Here is a 27,884-nt window from a genome sequence, read left to right on the forward strand (position 1 = left end):
AGCAATTTATTCATTTTCATTGCTGCGTGATATCTCATTATATGAATATGTCACAATTCAGTGGTTGATGGACATCTGGATATCTTCCAGTTTTGGAGCACTGTGAATAATGCTGTAATGAACATTCTTGTGCATGTCTTTAGATGCATCTTGACTGCATAGAGAAGGGGATGACAGAGGATGAGATGATTGGATGGCATCACTGACTCGCTGGACATGAGTCTGAGCAAGCTCTGGGAGTTGGTGATGGACAGGGAAGCCTGGCGTGCTGCAGTCCATGAGGTCGCAAAGAATTGGACACAACTGAGTGACTGAACTAATTGGACAGATACTAAGAAATGAAGTTATTGGACTATAAGTGAAGAGGAACTAAAGAGTCTCTTAGTGAGGATGAATGAGGAGAGTGAAAAAGATGCCTTAAAACTCAACATTAAAAAAACTAAGATCATGGCATCCAGTCTGACCACTTCACGGCAAAAAGAAAGGGAGAAAGTCAAAACAGTGACAGATTTCATTTTCTTGGGCCTCAGAATCACTACAGATGGTGACTGTAACCATGAAATCAAAAGACACTTGCTGTTTGGAAGGAAAGCTATGACAAACCTAATTGTTGCTTGGTTGCTAAGTCGTTTCTGACTCTTTGAGAGCCCATGGACTGTAGCACACCCGGCTTCCTTGTCCTTCACTATTTTCTGGAGTTTGCTCAAACTCATATCCATTGAGTCAGTGATGCTATCCAACCATCTCATCCTCTGTCACCCCAAACCTAGTCAGTGTATTAAAAAGCAGAGACATCATTTTGCCGACAAAGGTCTGTATAGTCAACGCTATGGTTTTTCCAGTAGTCCTATACGGATATGAGAGTTGGACCATAAAGAAGGTTGTATGCCAAAGAATTGATGCCTTTGAATCATGGTGCTGGAGAAGACTCTTGAGAGTCTCTTGGACTGCAAGGAGATCAAACCAATCCTAAAGGAAATCAACCCTGACTATTCATTGGAAGGACTGATGCTCAATCTGAACCTCCAATACTTTGGCCACCTGATGCAAAGAGCCAACTCATTGGAAAAGTCCCTGATGCTGGGAAAGATTGAAGGCAGGAGGAGAAGGGGGCAACAGAGGATGAGATGGTTGGATGGCATCATCAACTCAATGGACAGAAGTTTAAGCAAACTCTGGGAGATATTGAAGGATATGAAGCCTGGCATGTTGCAGTTCATGGGGTCACAAAGAGTTGGACATGACCGAGTGGCTGAAAAACAACAAGAAGGTCATATAGTCTAACTTTAGTACCTGATGCCTAACAGGTTGCTGAAGGAGTTACAGAAATTTATGCTTAAACCAGCAGTGCATAGAATGCTCCACATTTTCAACACTTGGCAATGTCTGTCTTTGCAATTTTATTCTGGTGAGGGTACAGTGGTAGCTCATTGTGGTTTTCCTTTACATTTATCTGATTATTAGTGAAGTTAAGACTTTTTTCATGTTATTGGCTATTTTTTGGAATGTCTATTCAAGCTTCATGTCTAATGTTCTGTTGATTTATTTGTGTCTCTTTCTTTTTGAACTCGGTTGTTGTTGCTTAGTTCCTAAGTCATGTCTGACTCTTGTGTAAACCTTATCAATTCTAGATACAATTCCCTTATGAGTTATACGAAATGAAAATATCTTCTTCCACTGTAGGGTTTTCATTTTTCATTTCCTTAAAGATGTTTTTTGATGAGCAGAGTTTTAAAATTTTAGTATAACTCATTTAATCAGCCTTTCCTTTAACAGTTGATTGGTTTCTTTTGCATTTTTTTAAGAAGTCTTTGCCTACCCCAAGATTATGAAAATGTTTTTTTCTAAGTTATCTTCTAAAACCTTTCTTATTTTTAAACTTAGCTTTATAAAATGCTTGGAGTTGCTATGTGAATATGGTGTAGAGTACAAGCTAAAGTTCATTTTTGTTCTATATAAATATCCAGCTGACCGAAGATTATTCACTGAAAAGAGAGTCCATTTTTCATTGCTCTGGGGTGCCACCTTTTTGATGCATCAAGAAAAAAATTATCTCTTGGAACTCCAGTTATATATTTTAAAAATATTCTGTATATCTTTTATGGTGTTTTCGGTAATTTCTGCCCACTGTGTTTGTGTCCTTCATTTATTTTCTTCTGAGTTATCTTCTGCCTTATTATTTTTCTCTTCAACTGTGTCTAATCTGCTATTAAACTTACTCATTGGGATTATTTCTGTTATTATATTTTTTATTGCTACTTTCCATTTGGTTCTCCTTTACATTTTCAACTTCCCTGACCAAATTCTATATCTTGTTATACAAATCCTTTCACATATCAGCTATTTAACAACCATATTTTATGTGTCCATTATCTGGATGTCTGTCGGTTACTTCTGTTGTTCACAGCTTCTCTTGATTTTTGGCTACAAAGTTTTTGATTGAGTGCTAGATATTGATAGTGAGAAATTGTAGAGATCTTTTGACCCTCCTACAGAGAGAACAGAGCTTTGTTTCTAGTACTCAGGGACATCAGCATCTCAGTTCAATGAGGAATCGAGGTAACACAAAAATTGGCTTCAGTTTCTTTGGAGGTGATCTATTTCCCGTTCATCCACCCTAACTCTTAAGATATAGCTTTTCAGGACCTTCTTAACCCGAAGAATGGGGACTGGTTTACAAATGTTCCTCCTTTGTGATGTGCTTTGACCTTCACTGTTTCTATTTCATAGTTTTAGTTTATTTTTGGTTGCACTGGGTCTTCACTGCTTTGTGAGGGCTTTCTCCATTTGCTGGTGAGTGGGGTCTACTCTTTCTTGTCGTGCAAGGGCTTCTCATTGAGGTGGCTTCTCTAGTTGTGGAGCACAGGCGCTGGGTGCTTGCGCATTAGTAGTTGAAGCACTCGGGCTCAATAGTTGCGGCTCAATGACTATAGGGTGCACAGGCTTCAGTAGTTGTGGTGCACAGGCTTAGCTGCTCTGAGGCATGTGGAATCTTCTTGCCCCAGGGACTGAACCCATGTCCCCTGCATTGGCAGGTAGATTCTCTATCAGTTTTGCCACCAGGGAAGTCCTCCTTGTTTATTTTTTAAAAAAATTTGGCTTCACTGGGTCTTCCTTGCTGGCTCTTCTCTAGTTGCAGCACGCCGGCTTCTCTCGTTGTGGAGCACAGACTCTAGAGCATGCAAACTCAGTAGCTGTGGTACACTTAGTTGCACTGTGGCATGTGGGATCTTAGTTCCCTGACCAGGGATTGAATCCAGGTCTTCTGTGTTGGAAGGTGGATTTTAACTCCTGGACCACCAGGGAAGTCCTGACCTTCATTGTTTGCCCCTTATTCTCCCAGCTCTATGAGACTGTTAAAGTGCTATTTATTTTCTCTCTTGACTCTAGTCTTGAATCAGCAGGTACCTCCTGGGGAGAGTGGGCCTCAATGCTTGTTTTTGATCTTTGAGCTTCCTTCCTCTGAGCTCCATAATTACCCATGGCATAACTTGGTAATTCTCTGATAGTGTCAAATAGATTTAAAATATGTGTAACATTTCTAATTTTCCTCATCTAATCTAATTTTTTGTGGAAGCTTCTATGATCCTAATGGTATTTTTTGCCACATGAGTGTTTAAAATTTTATGTACACCTAAGTATTTAATTTTTTGACTGAACTTCATGCCATGCCTATATGAATTATTTCCACTCCAGGCTATAAATATGTACCTAATTTTCTGGTTTGTTATGGATTCATTAAAAATATACTTAATTTCATGTGGAATTTATTTTGGAATAAAGGAGGAGGTGGACTTTGAGTTTTAAAAAATAACACCATGAGTGACACTATATTTTCCCCACTGATCAGTAATACTCTTTGTTGTTGTTCAGTTGCTCAGCCATGTACGACACTTTGTGAGCCCATGCACTGCAGCACACCAGGCTTCTCTGTACTTCACCATCTCCTGGAATTTGCTCGAATTCATGTCCATTGAGTCGATGATGCCATCCAACCATCTCATTCTCTGTTGCTCCCTTCTTCTCCTGCCCTCAGTCTTTCCCAGGAAATCAATTTGAAGAGTTTTCTTTAGAATTGGAAAGTTCTGTCTTATTCCAGAAGTCATACTCAATATGATTGGTTGGAATTCTTAGTGAGAGACTTCAGCTCATCTCAGAAAGAATATACTAATAACCAGTCCCTTGGAGTGCAAGGAGATCAAAACAGTTGATCCTAAAGGAAATCAATCCTGAATATACATTGGGAGGACTGATGCTGAAGCTGAAGCTCCCATACATTGGCCACCTGATGCCGGGAAAGATTGAAGGCAGGAGGAGAAGGGGATGACAGAGGACGAGATGATTGGATGGCATCACCTGAGTTTGAGCAAGCTCCAGGAGATAGTGAAGGACAGGGAAGCTTGGCATTCTGCAGTCCATGGGGTTGCAAAGAGTCAAACATGACTGAGCAACTGAACAGCAACAAATCTGTCCAAAGTCCAAGTTGCTTCATGAGACTGTAAACTCCTTGAATCAGGCTATATACAACAAAGTTTGGTTTGTCATCTGTAAGGGATATTAGAAAAGATATCTTAAAATTTAGTGGGAAGGCAATTTTACAGATAGCAAACAAATTTATGTTGTATAACTACTTTTACTTCTTCTAATCTAAAGAACCTGTTTTTTTTTTTTTTTTTTGAAATTTCTAGAACACCTCTCTAAACATTTGTTTAATATATTAGTTTTCAGACCACTTAGAAAGATTCTCTTAGTGTGTGACCCTGTTGTGTGCATTTACAGAGGCTCCAAAGGGAAGTTCTTTCCTGTGGATCAGCTCTGTTTCTCTTTAGAATGGTAAGGCACCCTACCGAAGCTTTTGGCGCTAGCTAGCATGGTCTTCCACACAGGAGAAATATTTTTTCACACACACACGTATATGGCTTCAAGTCTTTAAATCTAATTTGCAACTTGTAATTTTGCCACTGATGTGTAAATATGGTCACTAAAAGAGTACAGTTTTTTGTTAAGTGCAGCAATACTGTCTGAGGGATGAATCCATATCCCATATAAATGATGTCTCTCCAACAAAGCAGTTGTCTAGGAAACTGGTGACTAGAAAATGGCAAGTTTGAGCAAAATCAGTCCAAGGGCCTTAACTAAATCAGGTTTTAACCAAAGTATTGGTGCTGGTTGAGATATTTTTTGTGTGCAAGTAATAGAATACATCACTTAAGTATCTTAGCATTATTCCACAAAATAAGAAGCCTGGAAGGTAGAGTGAAGACTACTGTAGCAATTCCAAGCATTATGTCTTTACCCAAGTATGACAGCAAAGGAAGGGGGTGGGGAGAGCCTGCCTTCTGCATCTCTTTTCTTCTTCTTCTTTTTTTAAATCAGAGGGGAAAATCTTTCCTAGATGTCTCCCAAAGGATATCCTTCTGTCTCATTGGTCAGACTGGGTCATATAACCATTTCCATTAGGTATGAGTGGGAAAGCCAATTGCAGCCACGTTAGCAGACATCATGGACAAGCAGGGGTTAAATTTGTCCTCATCAGAAACAGATCCCTCAACCTAACATTTACAAAGGACTTTGCAGAGCTTTTCCACTTACCTTTTTCTTCTAATTTTCATGAACACACCTAGTGATGTAGACAGTTGGTGGTGATGGTGGTGGAGCGGAGAAGGGAAAGAGTTGGGGACTAATAGCAACTGGGTAGTGACTATTGTGGATGGTTCTATCTACAGGTGAAGGGACTGAGGCTCTACAATGGAGCCCTGGGTTTAAGGTAACATGAGTAGAAAGCAGTGACACTTCAATACGGACCATATCTAATGATATCACGGAGGGTGATACCCATTACTACTGAGTGCTTATTATATGCCAGCCATTGTACTATGTTACTTTGCAGTGGTTACTTTAATTCTCAATCCTATGAAAAAGGTGGTGCCTCTCTTTTATTTATTTATTTATTTTTTCTCTTTTATAGATAAGGAAATTGAGGCTCAAGGTCACACCTATAGTGAGTGAGGGTCTGTGATTAGAACTTCAGTTCCGCTGACAGCATGAGTAATTCCTTACTCTTTACTGCTTTCCCATTTGAATTCCCATATTCTTTGAGAACTACTGCCTCTGAGCTAAGCTTTTTATGACTTAAGCCTCCTATTCTGTAAAATGAGATAATTCTACCTAATTTATAGGGCTCCCATGAGAAGTGAACGTGATAATCCATGAAAAGTAATTAACAAGGAGACAGTAGGCTGGCATTAATATTGTGTAATTTATCTATGTTGAAATGCTCAATTATGTTTTTTACCTACCCTACTGGACTGCGAACATCCAGAATAGCAGTTCTTAAAATTTTGGGGCTCAAGGGCTCCCTTTACACTCTTAAGAATTATTGTGGACCCCCTAAAGAGTTTTTATGTTGTTATAACTCTCATTATTGCATTGAAATGGATACCGAGAAACGTTTGCCCCTTTAGCTCTCAGTGGTGATGCCATACAGATTATGCAACCTCTGGAAAACTTCTAGGTATATTTGTGAGCACATGAACGTGAAAAAGGAAAGAAAAAGGAATTATGAGGAAAGTAGTTTTGACTTTATTGGGACCCCACAGGGTACCCGGACCACACTTTGAGAACTGCGGCTCCAGCTTAACCACTTCGTGAAGGAACCATCGGATCCCGCCGTTTGGTTAAGAAAACGCAGGGTCTGAGAGGAGTGAAAAACGAGAAGGCAGCGCCAAGCCGACATTTCACTCTCGCAGCATCGCCCCGCGGCAGTTACACTTTCTTAGCCATCGCTTGTTCCTCGGCGGCACCGCAGTTCTTACCGGCGCGCGACCCTCAGGACTCACCCGGCTCCGAGGCCCCTCCTTCCCTGCGCGCGCTCCTACTGGCAACCGGCGTCCCGGGCGCCCAGAGACAGGCCCCGCCCCGCCGCCTCGTTTCCGGGTCCGGGCTCCCATGGCAACCGCGGATCGCAGCCTCGGTGTCACCCCGCCCACCCGCCTAGTCAGGCTAAACCATTCGTTTTAGGGATCGCCACCGGGGGAGATGATGGAAACAGGGGGATTTCACAGACCGTCTATGCGCTACTCTGCTCCTGCTTTTTCTACATAGTTTAAATTATACTCTTTTTTTTTTTTTTCTCTTCATATCGCTAACGGTCCCTGCGAGGGGTAGTGCCTCGTCTCGCCTGCCCGGTTCGAAGGCCCCCTTGGCCCAGGCCGGCACTTAGGCGGGCCCGCCAGGGAGGCTCGCGGTCTGCACGGCTTGGCGCAGAGGCGCGGCCGCGCGCCTGACGTAGCGCGCGGTGGGGGCGGGACTGTGCGCCCGACGTAGCGCGGTGGGGGGGGGTGGGTGGGACCGGGTTCAAGGGGCGGGGCGGCGGGCAAGATGGCGTTCGGCGAGTGAGCTCCCCGGCTACCTCCATCTGCCTCTGAGACACCGAGTCCTGTCCCCGCTGCCGGCCTTCCTCCTCTCCCCCGCCCCCGGAGATCCCTCTCTTTCCCTTCCTCCTTCTATTTCGCGGGGGTGGGGTCGGTGGGAGGGAGGGGAGGCGGGCCTCGTTCCTGGGACACCATGTCGGACTCTGAGGAGGAGAGCCTGGAACGGCAACTGAAAATCGTCGTGCTGGGGGACGGCACCTCCGGGAAGGTCAGTCCTCTGGTGCGCCCGCCGTGCCAGGCCTGCAAGGAATCCCGGCGCGGCCCCGGCGCCCTTCAAACCTCCTCCTCCTCCCCGTCCCCCCGGGCGTCGCCTTATTTCCGCGAGTGCCGGGGCGTCTGGGCTCAGGCCCGCCTGGAGGTGGCTTGGGGCCCGACACAAATTAGATGCTTGAAGTCCGACGAGAGCTGTCCAACTCCCTTAGGAAAAAAAAGAAGTCATTTCCTAATCCCTGCCTGGATCGCGAACTCCTACTTCTCTTCAAGACCTGAGCCAGCATCGCCTCCCTGGGAAGCTTTCCAGCTTCTTGCCTCTGAGGACTAGCAAGGATCTGCCAAAACATCTTACCTGTTTTTCCTTTAGTCCAGGTCACACTTTGCGCCTTCCCCCCACCCCATTTACCGTTTCTGATGCCTCCGCTGCACTGGGAGCTCCCAAGAACTTGATTCTTGAATCAGGCTCCCTGGGTGAGAGAATTGGGGCTCCCATCTCTTGGGTCACTAGAGGGCAAATTGCTGTCCCTATTTATGCTTCATCTGTAGGTTGGGTATGTTGATAGGGGTCGCTTCGGAGGGGTGAAGTGTGCGAATCCACAGGGAATGTAAACATCTACATGCAGCTTGCAGCACACGAAGTGCGCGCAGTAAACGTTAGTTGCTGTCTTAGAGCACCATACCTGTTCATCTCTGTTCCCCAGCACAGCACCTGTCAACACAAACATTCATTCAATAAATATCTCTCGAGCTCCTCTTGTGGCCTGGGTGCTGAGGGCAGGGCTGTTGGCATGACAGATGGCATCCTTGCCTTAAAATCTGTCCTGTGATGACAGTTGATTGAATAAAGTGAGTGCGAGAGCCAAGTCCCCTTTACCTCCGAGGCAGGGGTCTTTAACCCAGGGTTGTGGAGCTCCTGAAATGGAGTAAACATTGCCCCGGTCCTTGCTCTTTGAAGACCATCCGTAAGATCTTGAAGGATTCTGGATCCGCCCCGCCCCCCCAAATAAAGAGCAGAGCCTCTGCCCAAGGAACCTTCACACCTGTCGCTTCTGTCAGTGGCGCCAACGCTGTCTCTGGGCATACTGCTAAAGTTTGTCTCCTTTCTTCTCCCGTCCCTTTTCCCAACCAGAGGCTCCAGAAACGCAGGTTTATTATTGTTACCAGTGTTCAGTTTTCCACTCGATGTTTCCGTGTGCTTGGTGTAGTTTGCATCCTGGTTTCTGTGGTAACCACTGCTCAGTACGTCTTCCCTTGGCAGTGGGCACTGCACAGCTGTTCGCCTCTTTCGTGCTGAGATTTCAGTTCCTAGGGAAAGGTGTCATTCATAGGCAGAGTTTGGAGACTTCTGTTCATTTCTTTCTTGCCATGCGTGATACTTTGTTACTGATTTTTAGTCTTGAGAAACAATTTGATATGCTCTGATTACTGTTAAACGTTTTGAGGAAGAAAAGAACGTGGGATCACTTTTCTTAGTCAAATATTAATTATATTACTTTTTGTAAGTTTACAACAAGTTTTTGAGTGGATGAATTGTTTTAAATAAGTCAACATTGTTTCTAACACACTCAATAAAAACTTTAAGTTCTATTTTTATAATTTTTCTCATCTGTATTTTCTTTTGAATGCTTTCTAATTTTCCACTTACTAAATTTTTTTTTAATCGTCAACTCATAAAAGTTTATTTCCTGTTTAAAATGATAATGACTATAATACTAATACACCTCAAAAAAAGACAAAAATTGTCCATTATCCTATATTCTATCATAATTCTTTAAATTTTTGTTAATTTTTTCCCCCATTACTCATCTGTTATCATGCATGTATTTCTTAATTGAAATTTGTTCATAACTTTCTACCTAGGTTTTTCATCTAGCTTGTCATGTATTGTCCTCTTTTTGCTAATTTAGTGTGAATAATTATTACTTTTCACATCTGTCTAAAATGCTGTCTGATGTGTGACAAAGTGTATTTTTTTCATTCTATATTATGGAATTAGAAATATTATTCTGCTCCAAAGGATACTGGTGTTCTTTTAGTCTTTGTCATCTTGACTCATCTGTTTTAAAATTGTAAAGATTTTTTTTTCTCCCAGAAATTTCTGGATGCCAGCATCAGACATCTTACCTTTTTTTTCATTGTTCATGTATATCAAGCTGCTATTTTTTCCCATGCCATATTCAGTTTTCAGATTATTGGCAGCTACCAACATTCCCATTCTGTTTCTTTTACTGTCTTTTTCTTTTATGATTTCAGCCTCTCTTTCATTCTTACTTGTATCCTGATTTAACTTCTGTCCATTTTTTCTAGCATCAGTTTTTTTTTTTTTTGCTAGTTCTAATCAGGACATTTTTATACACCCTTACAAAAGCAATAGAGTGTTGCGATGACCACTGACAGTTTATGCAAGAGAAGTTTGGCACCTCCTTCCATTAACACATTTTTCTATTTTTTTTCCTGTTTTGATTCCTTTGATTCATACTTTGAGTTTTATTATATATTAAGATTTTTTTTTTGAGACAAAATATCCTCTTATGGTGTCTTTTCAGTATTAGTAAAGGTAGTATGTTTAAAAATTGTTAGCAAAAGTTGACCAAACCAAAAAAAAAAAAAAACTATAAAGAATCAGAAAAAGAGTTACAGATTTGATAGATGGTTGCTCACTTCATAATTGTTTAAGAAAGATATTTCTACAATGATTTCTGAGAAATTATCATATGAGACAGATAGCATAATGTCTAGATAATTGGAGAGGAAGTGCCTCTTTCCCGCTGATTCAGATGCTCCTCTTTAATTTTTGTAGTAAGATGTCTGGAGATGATGTAAGAACCCATTTTAATATTCGTTCCTAAAAAAAAAAATATTCGTTGTTCCTAATGACCTACACTTTTGACAGATCATACTTTATTCCAGTTGAAAATTCTAGTTTTATATGTCTCAAAAGTGTGAGGGTAGGGCTTTCAAAATCCAGAAGTCCTATTTTTAGGAAAAGAAACTCTGCTGAAGTTACATGTGCCTTGAATTTCTCTTAGACTTATGAAAGTGTTTCAACCATCCATATAGTAAACATTTTGAAATATCTGTAATAGTATAAGTAGTGTTAATTATTTTTCTTTAGAACCCTTAGCTTCTTCATAGATAGTTTTGTGCTCTAAGTTAAATGAGTTCACTGGCATAAACAAGGCTAAATAAAAAAAAGGCTTTAAAAAGGAATGCTTACTTTTTTTTTCTTCTGATATCTCAGTTTTTATATTATCAAGGAAGCCAAATAAATTTTCATTTTGGTATAGTAAGTTTATTTCTCAGAGTGTAGCAGAACATCTTTCTTAAGGTGCTCAATATATACTTGACCAAATATTTTAGCAATTTCTTACAAATGCTGATTATTTAAATATTAAATGAATTGGAATTAGTGTGTGCAAATTGCCATTTATCTGAAAAATATGGTTCTTATGTCAAAGGAATTTTAGGATTTTTTGAAAGAAAGTTTGACCCAGTTCTCTTTTGCACTTATGTCATAATTATAATAAGCTATCTTGCAAATTTTAGGTTTCATTATTTTAGGAGTTGACATCTAATTTTACTTTTAAAATAAAAAAGGGTTATTTTTCTTTAATTTTGAGAATCTGTCTTGAAGAGCAGAAAAGCTTCATGATGTTCCGTTTCTCTTCTTTTAGGGAATGTTTACGAATAAATAGTGCATTACCAATGTTTAAGGAGCTTTTGAGTTATTTCACTAGAATGATTAATTATTTGTTTGCGTTGGTAAGAAATGGTACTGTAAAGAAACTCAAGAGTTTTGAATGTAACTTTGAATTATTATTTTACAAATGTAGATCTATATTGAATTATTTAAAAAATGTAGATATATGTTTGTTCTAGCTATAATATTCTTGAGACTGTTAAGCTTTCTAGTTCTTGAATGGAATATATTTATTTTTGCCTGCTTAATATTAATCTTACAAATTTCAACTTCTTAATTTAAAAGATACATATTATCAGTTCTATAGAATCATTTTCATTTGCCATTTTTAATGCAGAGAAAAATTAGACACGTTTCTTAGGGGAAAAAAAGAAATTGTATAAACAGGTTCTCCTTTCCTTAATTAGTTCTACTACTTATTAGCTGAAGACACAAACTACTCAGATGTTTGACCTCAGAAATGAAACATCTGTGAAAGTTGTGTTGAACTGATATATAGGGACATATAAGATTCAGATCTTTAATCATGTTGTTTTAGTTTTCTCTGTTGATAAATAGAAATTCTAATTTCTAGCAAGGAATAGGAGGTTGACAGTCAGGAGATGTAAAGAGATTTAAAGAGATTTAGCTGATTAGTGTGTTGTCGCCACTGATAGCTGGTTGGCAAGTGAAATGTACCTGGTGGAATGAAAAGTCCCTCTTCCCCTTGTAATTGATTAGAACTGCTTAAAGTTACTTGTTGGTATAATTGGAGTATAAATATTAAGATTACTTAATAAGATATAGTAGTGATTTTGTTTACATTTCTAAAGCCAAAGACATTAATTTTGATATTCTGTGCATCAATTTTTTAGACCTCCTTAGTTACCTGTTTTGCTCAAGAAACTTTTGGGAAACAGTACAAACAAACTATGGGATTGGATTTCTTTTTGAGAAGAATAACATTGCCAGGTAAGAGACTAAAATGTCTTAACATAGAAAGTTGTTCATATCTGACGATAAGAGACATAAGCAGAAGTGTGTAACATTTGGGTACTGTTTCATTGTGAAAATATATGTAATCAGTAAACGTGTGTTAGGGAGGTTCTTTCATCAGCATCTATCGTGAAGACATACTGTCCATGTGTGTAAGGAAAAAGTTTATATACTCCCCACTCTACACTGTTTTTGACCGTTGCACATTTTTTGAGGATAAACAATAGTTGCTTATAAAATTCTAACCTTAAAAACAAAATCAAATGCCATATAATTATCAACAGATATTGTATAAACTAAATGTGAGAAGACTGGAAAGGATTATTTTTTTAAATGTTATTTTGATTAGCCTCTGCTTCAGTTTTTTGTTTGAGAGAAAGTTGGAACAGAAGTATAATGTAGCTATGGAACTTCTGTGCTCTAATATGTGAATGCTGTTTTATGCAAGGCAGCATGAAATTGCTGGCATTTAATAGACCACTAAAATTTAGGGTCCCTAGGCACTCATAAAAATACAGTTTGAGCATTCAAGATGTTTCAGTTCACCATGCAAAGAAACTATTTAGATGCCAGTTGCAGCACATTTTGTGGGAAATACAGGGAAATAATAACAAAAAAAGAGTGGTTTCTGTTTTAAGTTAGTTTCTGAACAATTGGGGCTTTAAAATGCTCTGTCCATTCACTTGTGCTTAAATTATGTGTTTAAAGTATTTTATTAAAAGCAGTCTGTCTTGATTGACTTCATAAACCAGTCCATCTCTCTGTCCTCTCTGAGGAAACACATTTGAATAAAAACAGTTGCAAGTGTAGTGTCAGATTCATATACTGGAACGTGACTGATATAGTGGGAAGGGGTTTAATAAATTCTAATATTATTGAAATATTTTAGTCTTTCAAATACTCCATCTATCAGACAACTCTATGAATGTTTTAGAACAGCTAATGAAAACTCTTGGTAATTGAAGGTATTCTGCATATCTCACTAGTAATATACTCTTATGTTTTGATGGTTGTTACTTAACTACCAATGAAAAATAAATAAGAAGATATAGCTTCAGAAAAGAATTCCAATTATCCATTACTAAGTTATTGTTCAGAAAGAGGTTTAATGAGAAACATGTGTGTATTTTGTTTCATTTGTATTTTTGTATGTATTAAAAACTGAAAATCTTTTTATTATTAGCTTATGCATAGGTTAATGCTGATATAATAGAATATTTACCCCAATCACTAGCAGAATACATGTAGAAATCAGATAATATATTTAGTGAAAACTTATTTCACAACAGTTTCTTCAGAGATGCCAGCTCTACACAGAGAACCTCAGTATGTATTTAATTACTATTTTGTTTCAGTGCTAACTAGCAGAAGCACTAACTTTCTGTATTATGAATATTGTTTAATTTTTCTGATTTTTCAGTTCAAAGACTTAAGTAAAGGAGCAAGCACCTATTCAGACATTAAAAACATTTTAAGGCTGATTCTAAACATTTTATATGTGTAATACATGTTGATGATTTCTAGTTCTTTGCACAGTACCAGCCAGTTTTGAATTTGGCTGACTTTGTAAAAAGTATTATTTTTGAAATCCAAATTTATAATATATTTTAGAGTAGAAAGTACTTAGGTTAAAGAAGTGACACTAGGAAGTGCATACTCTTATTGAATGTATATTTTAATTTTCCTGATTAAGCTTTTATTTTGATGGGCAGAATTCCAGAAAAAACTTTTTTTTATATAAAAGCAGTTGGTTTTATTCTGTTTAGTGGATTTAAAATTATTATATAAATATTAGAAGGAAAAAGCTGTAGCTTGATTTGATATTAATAGGTATATTAAGAAATAAGATGAATAAAGGTTTATAGTATACCCTTTGTATAGTTTAATTCATTGTGCCCAGTGATTAATATTTGTATCATTTGCTGAATAATTATAGGCAGCATTATTAAATTTATGGTATAGCAGCACAGGAGGCAAATCTAGTATTTGTTAGTATTCTAGTGAGATGTCTATCCGTTCAGATCGTTAGAGGTGTAATACCTCCTGTCCATCTATTGACATTCTCTTCATGCAAGTTTTCAAGGTCATTACTTTGCAAATACTCATCCATGTTAGTATATTTCATGATCTGGTATGCTGTATAGTCTGGATGCAACCACTGTGCAGATTTTACTGCTTAAAATAGTGTATCTGTTAGTCAGAGATTCTGCTGATAGAGCTTCTTAAGAGCGTTAGTCAAAATACTTTCAGGAAGCTTGTGGGTACAGTCCAGTAAACAGCGTTCTACTGTGAAAAGGATTTCTAAGTCTTTAGTACAAGAAGTGGGCAGACTTGTGTTTTTAGTTCCATCTTGACTATGCAGCACTTTAAGTAAGGTTAACCAAGGCACCAAGTGTACTTTTACAAGGTCACTGTTGAATCCTCTTGGTGGCTTTGATTCATACCAAAAGCAACTTACCTGTATTTTGTCACCTCATTTATTTTTTTTCTCTAGTTAAATGTCATTTCTTACAGAGGAGCAGTAGTAGCATTTTGCATTTAGGATTAGATTGCTGACAGTTTCCTCCTTAACATTCTTTATTAGTTAGAAATTTATTTTAATGGATTCTTGGTTTTTAAAATTTTTGCAATGTTGATTATTTGAAAATTCTTATATAGTTTTATAGGCTTGTCATTTTGAAAATATACTAGAAGACTTCATATGTTTTTGCTTGTTAGAACTAAAGGTAATATTAATTTGAATTCTGTATTATTTTGTTTCCCAAATAGGAGGAACTCTGATTTATTTTTATGTGTTAATAAGCCTAAAATTCAAATGTGGAAGTTGAAAATACATTTTAGATACATGAAATAACCATGAAGTTAATATCATTTGTTGAAGCTGTAACAAGAAAAGTTGTTTGTTTTTTGGTTAGTGTTGTATATTAGTGGCTTATTAGTAATACACAGCTGTTTTTATCTGAGGCACTAGAATGTGTATATTAAAGAAAAACAAGCCAAGAACAACAAATAGTATTTATTTGGAAAGGTATGGATTTAACAAATATTCCCTCAATGCAGGAATACAAGTCTTGAAATTATGTTGTCAGAATTTGAAAGTATGTATTTAGGATGATATTTCTAAAGTTATAGATAGGATAGGGTCTAAATATCAGAATGTAAAGGAAAAAAGCTTCGTATTTCTTGATATGAAGTTAAGTTTATTGACCTTGAAGAAAATGGTATTAAATGCCCTTTATTAAGTGCTGCCTAAAAGCTTTAAAAAGTTAACACTGTTGAGGATTGGTTTTTGAAGTAAACATAACTAAAGAGTTTTGTTAGTAAAATGAATGGAGTACTGCCTGTTTATCTAGAGGCTCCTGAAACTATATGACATGCTTCTAGTGTCAACCAGCCCTTTCTCCCCTGCTTAATTTGAGACAGCATTGTAGGACAGTGAATTTTGAATTTAGATTTCTTAATTTTCTAGAACTTAATTTTCTTAATTAAATTTTCTTAAAATTTCTTAAACATTTAGCTTTTTAAGATACTGGCTTTATACAAGTTGTTGGGTGAGTCTTCGTCTGTGACGTTTTGGTTTTTGTATTTGTAGAGCTCTAAGAACACTTCAGTCATTACTCTGTGAGCGTTGAAAGTGTGTATATGTGGGAAAGATGACGGGTGATAAACTTCAGTAGCTCTCATTAATGCTAATGGAAGTTCCTCATGTAAATCCTGCAGGTTGGCAGATGGAACAGAACTACATCCAGATAATGGAAAGATTGTAATACAGACCCTACAAAAGTTAGAGTTAAGGGTAAAAGTTGATTGGTTAATCTAGTGGTGTACTTTCTTTCCAGTTGCTAAGTTGAATGGTGTGACTAACGTTCTCCAATTTTAGTGTTTTGCATTGGTATAAAAATTCATATCTATATAACATTTTTTGGTTTGTTTTTGAAGTGAGTCTGGTCTTTTAGTATCTAAGATTTTGAGTTTTCCTGATTTGCAAATCATTCAGAAAGATACATTTTTGGTGTGGGAGCTCATTTTGAAGGTGCTGATTGAGATTCTGTCCACCTTTGGAGAAAACAGCATAGTTTTATTAGGAGAAACAGTCTGAAATGTTAAATTACAAAGCATATTGAACTTGGTCTTTAAATTTTGTTGTTTAGTCACTAATTGCATTGATAATAGAGAAAAACGTCTTATAAATTTTTTATCAAGTAAATATTTTGCAAAATGGACAAAAGAATTTTAAAGATTGCCTTTTAGTAATTTAGAATGCTTTTATAATGTTTGTATGGGGAAGAGATTTGTTAAATCATCAAATAGATTTGCTCTATTTTATGAGTGCTTTGAAGCACATATTATAATTAGTTTCATGGAATGCTTTGAACAGATATAAATGCATCATAATAATTTGTGATATCCTGGGTATGTATCCTACATCAGTTCTGAATATGGCTGTGAAAATGTTTATATTTTCTAAGTTAAATTTGAAAACATGTAATTTTAAAATTATGTTCACTATTGTATATAGTAGCTGAACTTCAAATTTAAAACTTCATTCGAATTGAAACCTTGAGACCATTTTTGTAGTCTGTTGGTAACTTGTGAGTTTTATTTAGAACCTGTAGAGTTTAGAAGTTACAGCAAAATTCATTATATGCAATAAGGTAAAGTTCAATTTTAATTTTTAAAATCTATATCTTACTCCACATTCAACTGCTTTATTGTTTTAGTCTCTGTATAAGAAAAAACATTTTAAGGTTTAAGTCGTTTGTGAATTAAAACTTTATGTATTTTCTTTTGTTTTGAAGGTGATTATAAATGTGGTTGCATGGAACTGGGGTAAAGTGTAAACCTAAATTCCCCACTATTCATCTCTTTTGACAGCATTATTTCACAATTCCAGTTATGTGAACATGCAGAATAAACATGCACATTAGGTTCAGAGTTTATCACTGTGACTTAATGTTCTTTGAAACCGTATTCAGTTGTTATATTGTTCCTGTTTTTCTTATTTTTATATTCCGTTTTATATTCTAGGAAGCTTGAATGTTACTCTTCAAGTCTGGGACATAGGAGGGCAGACAATAGGAGGCAAGATGTTGGATAAATATATCTATGGAGCACAGGTATGAAATTAATTCTATGATTATTCCGATACTGAATATACTCCCCTTACAAGCACATAGGCAGGTACATACACACACACATGCTCTTTCTACCTTGATTTTTATATCGTATGTAGGGAGACTGATTTTACATTTGTGCTAATCCTTTGATTTCATCCTCCCCCAAAGTCGTGTTTAGAATGATTTGGGTCAGGGAACTGGGTAAATCTTAATAGCTTTCATATGCTAGTTGTATTACTAATATTACTGTCAGAAGTTTAATATATGTAGTAATAAATGATATTTTGATATTTAGTAACTGATTTTGGTCATATTCACCACTTACAGAATATATGAATAGAATGAAAATTACTAGACAGGAAAATTTAATTTCATTTTAAATTGTAAGGACAAAAAGCATATATATGTATATATTTTCTATGCTATGAATTAGTTTATTAAATATTTATAAGTGTTCAAATTTAATAGATATATTGTATCAGAAAACTAAGTATAACTAATTATATATATGAAGCACATACAGTTTTTTAACATGATAGTCATATGTAGTGTCTTTTCAGAAGAAAGTCTGTGTAGAGAAAAACTACTTGAATAATTATATAACAAAAATTCTTTGGCAACATGAGCTTATATAGATATATAGATTTTAAAATTAAATTATGCTAATAGAAAATATACATAGTAGTAATTAATGTACTTAATTATTGATATGCTGTTTTTTTTACTTTTTCCTTCACTTTGAGTTAGTTTGTATCTTTCATATCATCATGAGGTATTGGGGGGTAATAGTCATGAGTCTCATTTAGTTCTTTGTTGGAGGTTGATGCTTTAAGTGGAGAATCATAACTTGGTTATGTGGAACTGTGTTGCTCTTAAAAAAATGAATCTAGAAAATGAAGGCAGAGTATTAAGCACTCTTCTATATGAAGTTTGATGTTTAACAAATACCATTGCCTTAATTTTGGATGGAAAATAGATTCTGAGTTATTTTCTAAAATATGCAGAGAAGGCTGAGGCTCACATGGTTCTTGATCATGTCTGAAGGCCCTCGAGCTGTGAGTTTGCATTGTTGATATGTAGACTAGGCTTTTAGGACTCCTCTTCGCCTTTTCTACATATTCTTTGTCTCCTGAAAGAAGTTTCACCTGTGACCATATGACTTAATATTTTATGCCTGTTCATTTTCCTCTTAAAAAATATGTCTCAAGTTTTTGTGTCTGGCTTTTTTATTGTTGTTTCTTTCTGTTTTAAACTGATTATGTTTAAAGTAGATAGTAAGGTAAAGAAAAATTATTGGGCAGAGGTTTGTGGGAAGCCACAGTCCTTGTTTCATTCACCTAGTTGGTAAAATAGGATTTGAAAATGAGTTTCTTTTCTCTTTGCTCCATTAAAATCTATCTACATGGATACATATTTGATTTTAAAAAATGAGAACTAGGTTAGTCAAGCGTCTAATGATATTTGACTCTGAATGTAAAATAGAATAACTTTTTATGGTTCATAGATATATCTAGAGTTAGTGGTGAATGGGAAATTTTTAATATATCTCAGAGTAAATAATATAACATTCAATTAATAAATTTTTTTTCATTTAAAAATTAGGGGAATATAATGTGTGTGGATTAGACTCTCTTAATTTTACCTTACTCCACATCACTTAAAAATTTGATATATTTAGTGTTGGTTAAAATTTATCAAATTTGTTATTTGATTTATAGGAATTTAAAGTTTATTAATATTATAAAATTATTATATAAGATTAATATTGGTATGAAATTCACATAGTATAAAAACAAACATTTTCAAAGTGTATAATCAGTGATATTTAGTACATTTACAATGCTGTGTGACCATCCTCTCAAATCTTTATAGTTCTTTACAGTGTGTGTTTTATGCTATTATGTAGCTGCTTAAAGTCAGCAGACATTAATGAGCAAATTTGTAGAAATTTTAAAAACTTCCATTATCTTTGAGAATAGTTGAGTTTAGTAAAAATGTCTGTATTCATTTCTAATGTAATTCGTATTTTGGGAGAAAGCAAATGTCACATGAGATTTCTATTTTGAAGGTAGTTGTTGATTTTCCTTTTTGACAGTGCCTTACATTGTTTATATATTATAATCTCTGTAAAGCATATACCTTGGTTTATTAAAACAATGCAGTAAAGTATTTCTAGGAAGTACATGAACATTTTCATGAAATCATGCCAGGAAAGTAGGAATTCTGACATGATAAAATGAATTGTCATCAATTTTTTCTGCTTTCTAGAGATCCTAAGTTAAATGCTATGTAAAAATGCAATAAAGTACAGTAGTTTCTTTTGTTAAAATATATGTAAACTTTTTTACACAGACCAGAGAAGCTCTGACTGCAGTTCTCTACTATAAATTGGGGGAAATGTTACTTTTAAAAACAATGCTTTCATAAACATTTTAATAGTGTTTAATAATGTTATATAATTATATAACTATTCTTCAAAGTAGATTTGTGTCTAGAATCATTGTAGATGCTGTATATTGCCCATCTAATGAATACTTCAGATTTTTGTGCACATGCTGTAGGGTAGAAATCTTTGAGAAATGTTTTGACAAGCTGTTTTGAGGACATCGGTATAATGTATTATTTAGGGTTTTTTTCTAGGTTCTGTAACTTATGTAATGTGTATGGAAAGAATTATACATAATTGGGCTATTAAGCTATGAATCTGTTTTTTTTAAAGCATTTCTTATCATCCAGGAAGAAGTTTGTTTGTAGGCTAGGAATTAACTTATAGTCAAATCAAACTGATTGTTTTACCTTCTTCACTTTTTACCGTCTTTACTTTTTCTCAACCAGTAGCACTGAATTTTAGTGATAGTGTGTTGGATAGTGTTGGTTAAAACAAAATCGAATTGATATCCAAGAAAGAACTTGTGAGGTATTTTGTCAAAAACTAGTTCTAAGAATTGAAGTATGTCCCAGTTAAATTCCCTGATTTTAAATTAACTTAAAATTTTCTAGGAGTTGTCAGAAAGATATTATAGGCTATTTTTCATAGTGGTTGCAAGCAAACACACAGCACATAGTGTTTAGTGCCCTGTAACCTGTGGCTAACAGAGGCTAATAACAAACCTCAGAGAAGGACTGGATGTTTCGTTTTTGTAGCTCTTTCCGCCCTGGAATCTAAGTGGTTTGCAAACACTGCTCTACTGAGTATAAACTCAATGAAGTGTAGTCGTTTGTGAGGTAGAACATAACTGCTATTGTGTGCCAGTGCCCCACGCAGATGAGCTACCTTCTTAACCACCAACAGAAGGACGTGGTGCTTGTATGACAGCTGGGGGGACAGGAGATCTCGAAGGTGGGCTCCCTGAGACTCCGCTGTCATGTGCTTTGAATTTTGTTTTAGTTGGATGTTTGCCAGCTTGTAACTGATTATATTTACAGTCCTTTCGCATTAGTGTTCCTTCTTACAGGTTGTACTTATACAGTAAAATATATGTTGTTATGACTAGTATAATCTATATGATTTAACTCATTTCTATATTTAATTAAAATCTAAAGTAGATTATTTGTTGTACAAATAAGCAAGAAAAAATACCTGTTTTTTGGGAATGAGGAACCTTTCATTAAGTTGTATATATTGTATCTATTAAATTTTAGAACTAAGTTTTAAAATACCTTATAATACTGGTAAGTGCTGCCACAGTGTCTGTTACTTCAAGACTGCTATTGGTTATTCCTTTGAAAATGGTGTCCATTTGATTTACTGACTAATCATACTTATTTGGTATAGTGATAAGTGAAGCAGATGAAAATAAAGTGCTAGCTAATATTATGTAGTTATCTACTAAAAGTCTTAAGGTTTATAAAGAGAAGAGTTTTTTTTGACAATGGTGAAGTTAAGATAGAGGAAAATAGAGGAAATTTTTATGAAGAGTTTATTAAGATGTAGAAGGATTGCTTAAACTGAAGAGTCTGATTTCCTAAAGTCATGGCAGAAAGATTTGGAAAGAAGAGGAGCATTTGGAGGGTAAATTAGGAAGAGGAAGCACAGGGCAGGATAGGGATGAAGGCATACATAGCAGAAGGATCAGTGGTGGACAGATGTTTGATAGAAGAGAGTATCAGGGACATGAGACATGGTGGAGGGTTTAGATGGCTGCAAGGTTGCCAAGAGACAGTTATTTCCAGCAGTTCCCTGGAGATTCTTCTCAGACTTCAGTTGTTGCCGAAATGTGTTGCATTTCTGAGGGAGTTGTACTTTCTGATAGTTTTCTGGAAAAAGGCTGGATTGATTGATGTGGTGAGAGATTCGGGGCTTTGAGGTGCTTGTATTATAGGCTCCCAAAGAGGTGAGTACTTAGAGGTCTGGCTTTGGTGTGCTGAAGCTGGTGGGTAGAAGCTCTGGGAGTCTATGGCAGCTTGTATGAGTTTTGGCAGTTTGTGTGTTTCAAAGAATTGGTTCATTTCATCTGTGTTTTCAAATTTTTGGCCATGAAGTTGTTCATATTATTCCTTCATTATTCTTTTAATGTCTATGGGAGTCAGTCATGACCCCTCATTAATTTGTGTCTCTTTCTCAGTCTCTCTCTCTCTCTTTTTGGTTAGCCTGGCTAGAGGTTATCAGCTTTTGCTTTTGTTAATTTTCTCTATTGTTTTCATCTTTTCAATTTCATTGATCTCTGCTCTAATTTTTATTATTTTTTCTTCGGTTTGCACTGTTTAAATTCCTCTTTTCTCTTAGTTTCCTAAAGTGGAAGCTTAGATTTTTTATGTTTCTTCTCGTGATATATATGTCACAAGATATATGTATCATGTTCAGTGCTCTATATTTTCTTCTAAGCACTGTTTTTGCTGTATCTTCAAGTTTTGATAAGTTGTATTTTATGTAAGATATTTTAAGCATCTCCTGGGACTTCTTTTTTTTGACCCATGTGTTATTTAGAAGTATGTTTAATTTCCAAATATTTTGAGTTTTCCCAGCTATCTTTCTATTATTGATTTCTAGTTTAATTCCATTGTAATCTAAGAACATGCTTGGTATGATTTCTATTCTTATAAATTTTGTTAAGTATGTTTTATGGCCTAGAATGTGAATGTTTGATGAATGTTTCATATAAACTTGAGAAGAGTATACATTTTAATGCTGTTGGATGGACTGTTTTATAAATGACGAGATTAGATAAAGCTGATTGTTAGTGTTGTTCAGGTCAACTTTCTGACTTTCTGCTTGCTTGGTGTATCAATTAATGAAAAAGAGGTATTGGTATCTCCAACTGTACTAATGGATCTGTGGGTTTTGAATTCCATACAGTTCTGTCAGTTTTGGCCTCCATATTTTGATATTCTGTTGTTAAGTGTATATACACAAAGGATTATTATGTCTTCTTGGAGAATTAACCCCTTTATCATTACGCCGATCTTTATACCTCATGATTTCCCTTATTCTGAGGTCTGCTTTGTCTGAAATTTATATAGCTACTGCAGCTTTCTTTTTGCTAGTGTTACATGATGTTTCTTTATCCCTTAACTTTTAACCTGTATCTCTATTTTTAAAGTGTGTTTCCTGTAGGCAACATACAGTTGAGTCTTGGTTTTTTGGAGTTTGTGTCTTGCAGCTCTTTCAAATCCAGCCTTCTACTCATACTGGGGGCCTTTTGGTGTGTGGTGAAGTATGGAGGAGGGGAAACATTCTCTGCTCTTATGATTAAGTCACAGCCTTGTGTGACTTAAGCGTTTGTGTCCTTGAAAACGTCTTTTAATTGGTAGATTTAGACCGTTCACATTAAAGTATTGATTGACATAGTTGAGTTCATAGCTTCCATGTTTGTCTTCTGACCTTGTGCTTGTTCCCCTCCCCTCCTTTCTCTTTCTGTCTTTTCTCGTTTTAGTTGAGCACTTTCTCTCTTCTCTTAGCCTGTCAATTATACTTAAGCATTCTTTTTAAAGTAATTGCTCTAGAGTTTACATATGCATTTTAAACTAATCTAAGTCCACTTTCATACAATATTACATTGCTTCCTGTGCAGTCCGTAAAATATTTCATAGAAGAATATTCTCAGTTCATCTCTCCTGTCCCTGATGACATCAGTGTCTTTCATTTCATATGCTATAATATAATCACTCAATACATTATTACTGTTGTTAAATAGTTACATTTTAGATTAATTAACAATAAGACAAGTAAATGATTTTATTTTACCTTTTCTTGTTCCTTTTCTGATATGCTTCCTTTCTTTATATGGAACTGAGTTTCTGATGTGTATCATTTCCTTCTTCTTGAAGAACCTCTTTTAACATTTCTTCCTAGGCAAGTCTTTTGGCTGTGAATTCTCTCAATTTTTGTCTAAGTCTTTTTTCTTCCTTAGTTATGAAAGATAATCTTATATTTGAAATTTTAGATTTGTCCTTTTCTTCCTTTCAGTGCTTTAAATATTTCACTTCATTCTTCCCTTACTTGTGTGGTTTCAGATGAGAAATTCTGTATAATTCTTATCCTTGTTCTTCTACAGATAGGGTATCCCCTCGTTCCCCTCAGCTTCCACCTTCTACCTTTTCTCAAGATTTTCTCTTTGTTTTTTGTTTTATGGAGTCTTAAGTGTATGATGTGCCTAGGTGTAGATATTTTTGTATTTATACAACTTGGTGTTTTCTGAGTTTCTTGGATCTGTGGTTTTGTGTCTAATTAATTTTGGCAATTTCTTGGCTATTATTACTTCAAATATTTCTTAAGTTCCATCTTCTCTTTCTGATATTCTAGTCTCATGTATGATACACATTCAGAGTTGTCCCACAGTTCTTTGATATTCTATTTTCTTCGTTCTTTTTTCTCTTTTCATTTTAGTTTTGTTAGTTTCTGTTATGTTCAAATCTGCTGATTCTTTCCCAGGTTGTGTCTAGTCTACTGATGAGCCCATCAGTGGTCTTATTTCTGTTATAGTATTTTTGATATCTGGCATTTCCTTTTAATTATTCTTTCGAGTTTCCATCTCTTTGTGTACTTTACTCACCTGTTCTTTCATGTTTTCTATCTTTTCCATTAGAGTCTTTAAAATATTATTGACAATTATTTTAAATTCCTGCTCTGATCATCCTGAAATCTGTCTCATGTTTGACTCGGGTTCTAATGCTTGCTTTTCTCTTCAAACTGCCCTTTAGTATGCCTTCTAATTTTTTGTTGAAAACTAGACAAGATGTATGGAGTATTCAGTTCAGTTCAGTCGATCAGTCGTGTCTGACTCTTTGAGACCCCAGGGACTGCAGCACGCCAAGCTTCCCCGTGCATCACCAACTCCTGGAGCTTCCTCAAACTCATGTCCATCGAGTCAGTGATGCTGTCCAACCATCTCATCCTCTGTCATCCCCTTCTCCTTCTGCCTTCAATCTTTCCCAGCATCAGGGGCTTTTCCAATGAGTCAGTTCTTTGTATCCGGTGGCCAAAGTATTGGAGTTTCAGCTTTAGCATCAGTCCTTCCAATGAATATTCAGGACTGATATCCTTTAGGATGGACTGGTTGGATCTCCTTGCAGTCCAAGGGACTCTCAAGAGTCTTCTCCAACACCACAGTTCAAAAGTATCAGTTCTTCGGCACTCAGCTTTCTTTATGGTCCAACTCTCACATCCATACATGACTACTGGGAAAATCATAGCTTTGACTAGACAGACCTCTGTAGATAAAGTAATGTCTCTGCTTTTTAATATGCTGTCTAACTTTGTTATACCTTTTCTTCCAAGGAGCAAGCTTCTTTTAATTTCATGGCTGCTGTCATCATCTGCAGTGATTTTGGAGGCCAAGAAAGTAAAGTCAGTCACTGTTTCCATTGTCTCCCCATCTCTTTGCCATGAAGTGATGGGACCAGATGCCATGATCTTCGTTTTTTCGAATGTTGAGTTTTAAGCCAGCTTTTTCACTCTGCTCTTTCACTTTCTTTTTTTTTTTCCTCTTTCACTTTCATCAAGAGGCTCTTTAGTTCCTCTTCATTTTCTGCCATAAGGGTGGTATCATCTGCATATCTGAGGTTATTGATACTTGACCTGGCAATCTTGATTCAGCTTGTGCTTCATTTAGCCCAACATTTTGCATGATGTATTCTGCATATAAGTTAAATAAGCAAGGTGACAATATATAGCCTTGATGTACTCCTTTCCCCATTTGGAACCAGTCTGTTGTTCCATGTCCAGTTCTAACTGTTGCTTCTTGACCTGCATACACATTTCTCAGGAGTCAGGTAAGGTGGTCTGGTATTCCCATCTCTTTCAGAATTTTCCACAGTTTGTTGTGATCCACACAGTCAAAGGCTTTGGCATAGTTAATAAAGCAGAAGTAGGTTTTTTTCTGGAATTCTCTTGCTTTTTCTGTGATCTGACAGATGTTGGCAATTTGATTTCTGGTTCCTCTGCCTTTTCTAAATCCAGCTTGAACATCTGGAAGTTCTCAGTTCACATACTGTTGAAGCCGAGCTTGGAGAATTTTGAGCATTACTTTGCTAGCCTGTGAGTTGAGTACAATTGTGTGGTAGTTTGAACGAACATTCTTTGGGATTGCCTTTCTTTGGGATAAGAGTTCAAATAAATAGCCTTTTAGTAATTTGAGGCTTTATCTTAATTTGGCCAGGAGTTGGTCTGTGTTGAATGCTTACTGAAGCTTTAAATGCCAGAGACATTAAATTCTTTTAGTGTCCTTTTTTTCCTTCCCCCGTCTTTTTGTACATCTTGAATTCTTCCTTAGTTGGAGTTTGTATCTTGCAGTTCTTTCAAATGTAATCTTCCACTCTTATCCTGGAGCCCTATTGATATGTGGTGAAGTATGGAGGGAGGGAAACATTCTGTACTCTTATGATTAAGTCACAGCCTTGTGTGACTTAAGAATTTGTGTCCTTGGGCTGTGACCTATGAAAAGGTATCTTTTAGCTTTTCTCATTTATGTGAGATAGGTGGGCTAGAAGGGGCTGAAGTTGGAAAATGCTTGTGCTAGAAGACTCTGATTAAGCTTTTTTTCCTGGAGAGTGTGCGTTTTTTGGGACAGTGCTCTGGGCATATTTTACAGTGGTTACTTTCTGTTTCCTTCTACCAGAGCTATGAGGGTATTTTTCTTGATTCTTCACCGGTAGGTAAAACCCATGAAAGTATGAGGGTATCCCAAAAACTATGTCTCCCAGGAGTTTCTGATCCTCAGGCTAGACCATGACCAGCCTTCAGCGGTTTGTCAAAATTACTGTTCAAGTAAGTCTACTATTTACTGGTTCTAGTGACTTTTGTTCCAGGTAAGCAGGTTTTTGATGGTGACTCTCTGGATTCACTCCTCTTTCTCCAGATTTCAGGATGTCAGTTTGCCCTACAAACTCAGCTCTCCGTTTTTTCCAAAAAAAGTCTTTGATTTTCTGTTTGTCCAGCTTTTTTCTTAATGTAAGGACAAATGTGATGACTTCCAAACTCTTTACATGTCTGAACTCAAACCTAAAGTCCTAGAACTTCTTTTGCTTTACTGTCTTTGGCTTTCTCATTTTCCTTTCTCAGTTTTTCACCACATTGTTGTAATTCAAAACTGGTGCAAAGTTGTCATGTTAGTAGCAAAGATAAAAGTCATAATTTTTTGTTAGTGACTGAAAAAGGAATATATGAACCGATAGATATTTGGGTTGCTAGATTAATGGAAAGGTGTTTATTTTTCTATCTTTCTTATGAGTCCTGGACCAATTAATAGGTATTGCTGATTGGAGAATATTGGGATACATCAGTTTAGATGAGAAATTGGCAAACTTCCTTAAGGAACTAGATAGAAAATATTTTAGGTTTTACAGGTCAGACTTTCTTTGTTGTGGCTACACAACTCTGCCATCATAGTACAAAAGCAGCCATTGATAAAACTTAAACAAGTGAGTGTGACTATGCTTCAATAAAACTTTATTTGCAAAATATAGGCTATGAGCTGAATTTGACCTTGGGGCCATAGTTTACCAACTCCTAGTCTAGATCAGTTATAGTTTTATTCTTTGGCTCTGGTCTAGTACAGATTATCAAAAGATGCTGGCCATGTTTTATTTGCATATATTCTATTATGTTCAGATATTGACCCAGAAGAGTTCTAAAAATGTCCAGGTTTAAGAGGCACCATAGCTCAAAATCACTGCAGATGGTGACTGCAGCCATGAAATTAAAAGATGCTTGCTCCTTGGAAGGAAAGCTGACAAACGTAGTCAGTGTGTTAAAAAGCAGAGACATCACTTTGCTGACAAAGGTCCATACAGTCAAAGCTATGGTTTTTCCAGTAGTCACGTACAGATGTGAGAGTTGGACCGTAAAGAAGGCTGAATACCAAAGAATTGATGCTTTCAAATTGTGGTGTTGGAGAAGACTCTTGAGGGTTCCCTGGACTGCAAGTATATCAAACCAGTCAATTGTAAAGGAAATCAGCCCTGAATAATCGTTGGAAAGACTGATGTTGAAGCTGAAGCTCCCGAAGT

General features: G+C 36.4%; 1 protein-coding gene across 2 annotated transcripts in view; it reads left to right on the plus strand.

Moving 5' to 3' along the window:
- The first annotated feature begins 7,352 nt into the window (after positions 1 to 7,352).
- Positions 7,353 to 27,884, plus strand: part of RAB28 (RAB28, member RAS oncogene family) — an 88,593-nt gene continuing 68,061 nt past the window's right edge. For both annotated transcript variants that reach the window (XM_061145505.1, XM_061145506.1), the window contains exons 1-3: positions 7,353 to 7,641; positions 12,201 to 12,297; positions 17,350 to 17,438. In XM_061145505.1, the coding sequence (XP_061001488.1) occupies positions 7,567 to 7,641; positions 12,201 to 12,297; positions 17,350 to 17,438 (261 nt within the window). In that variant the 5' untranslated portion in view covers positions 7,353 to 7,566. The remainder of the gene's footprint in view (positions 7,642 to 12,200; positions 12,298 to 17,349; positions 17,439 to 27,884) is intronic.

Source organism: Dama dama, chromosome 6 (assembly GCF_033118175.1).
Source record: "Dama dama isolate Ldn47 chromosome 6, ASM3311817v1, whole genome shotgun sequence".
Taxonomy (NCBI): domain Eukaryota; kingdom Metazoa; phylum Chordata; class Mammalia; order Artiodactyla; family Cervidae; genus Dama; species Dama dama.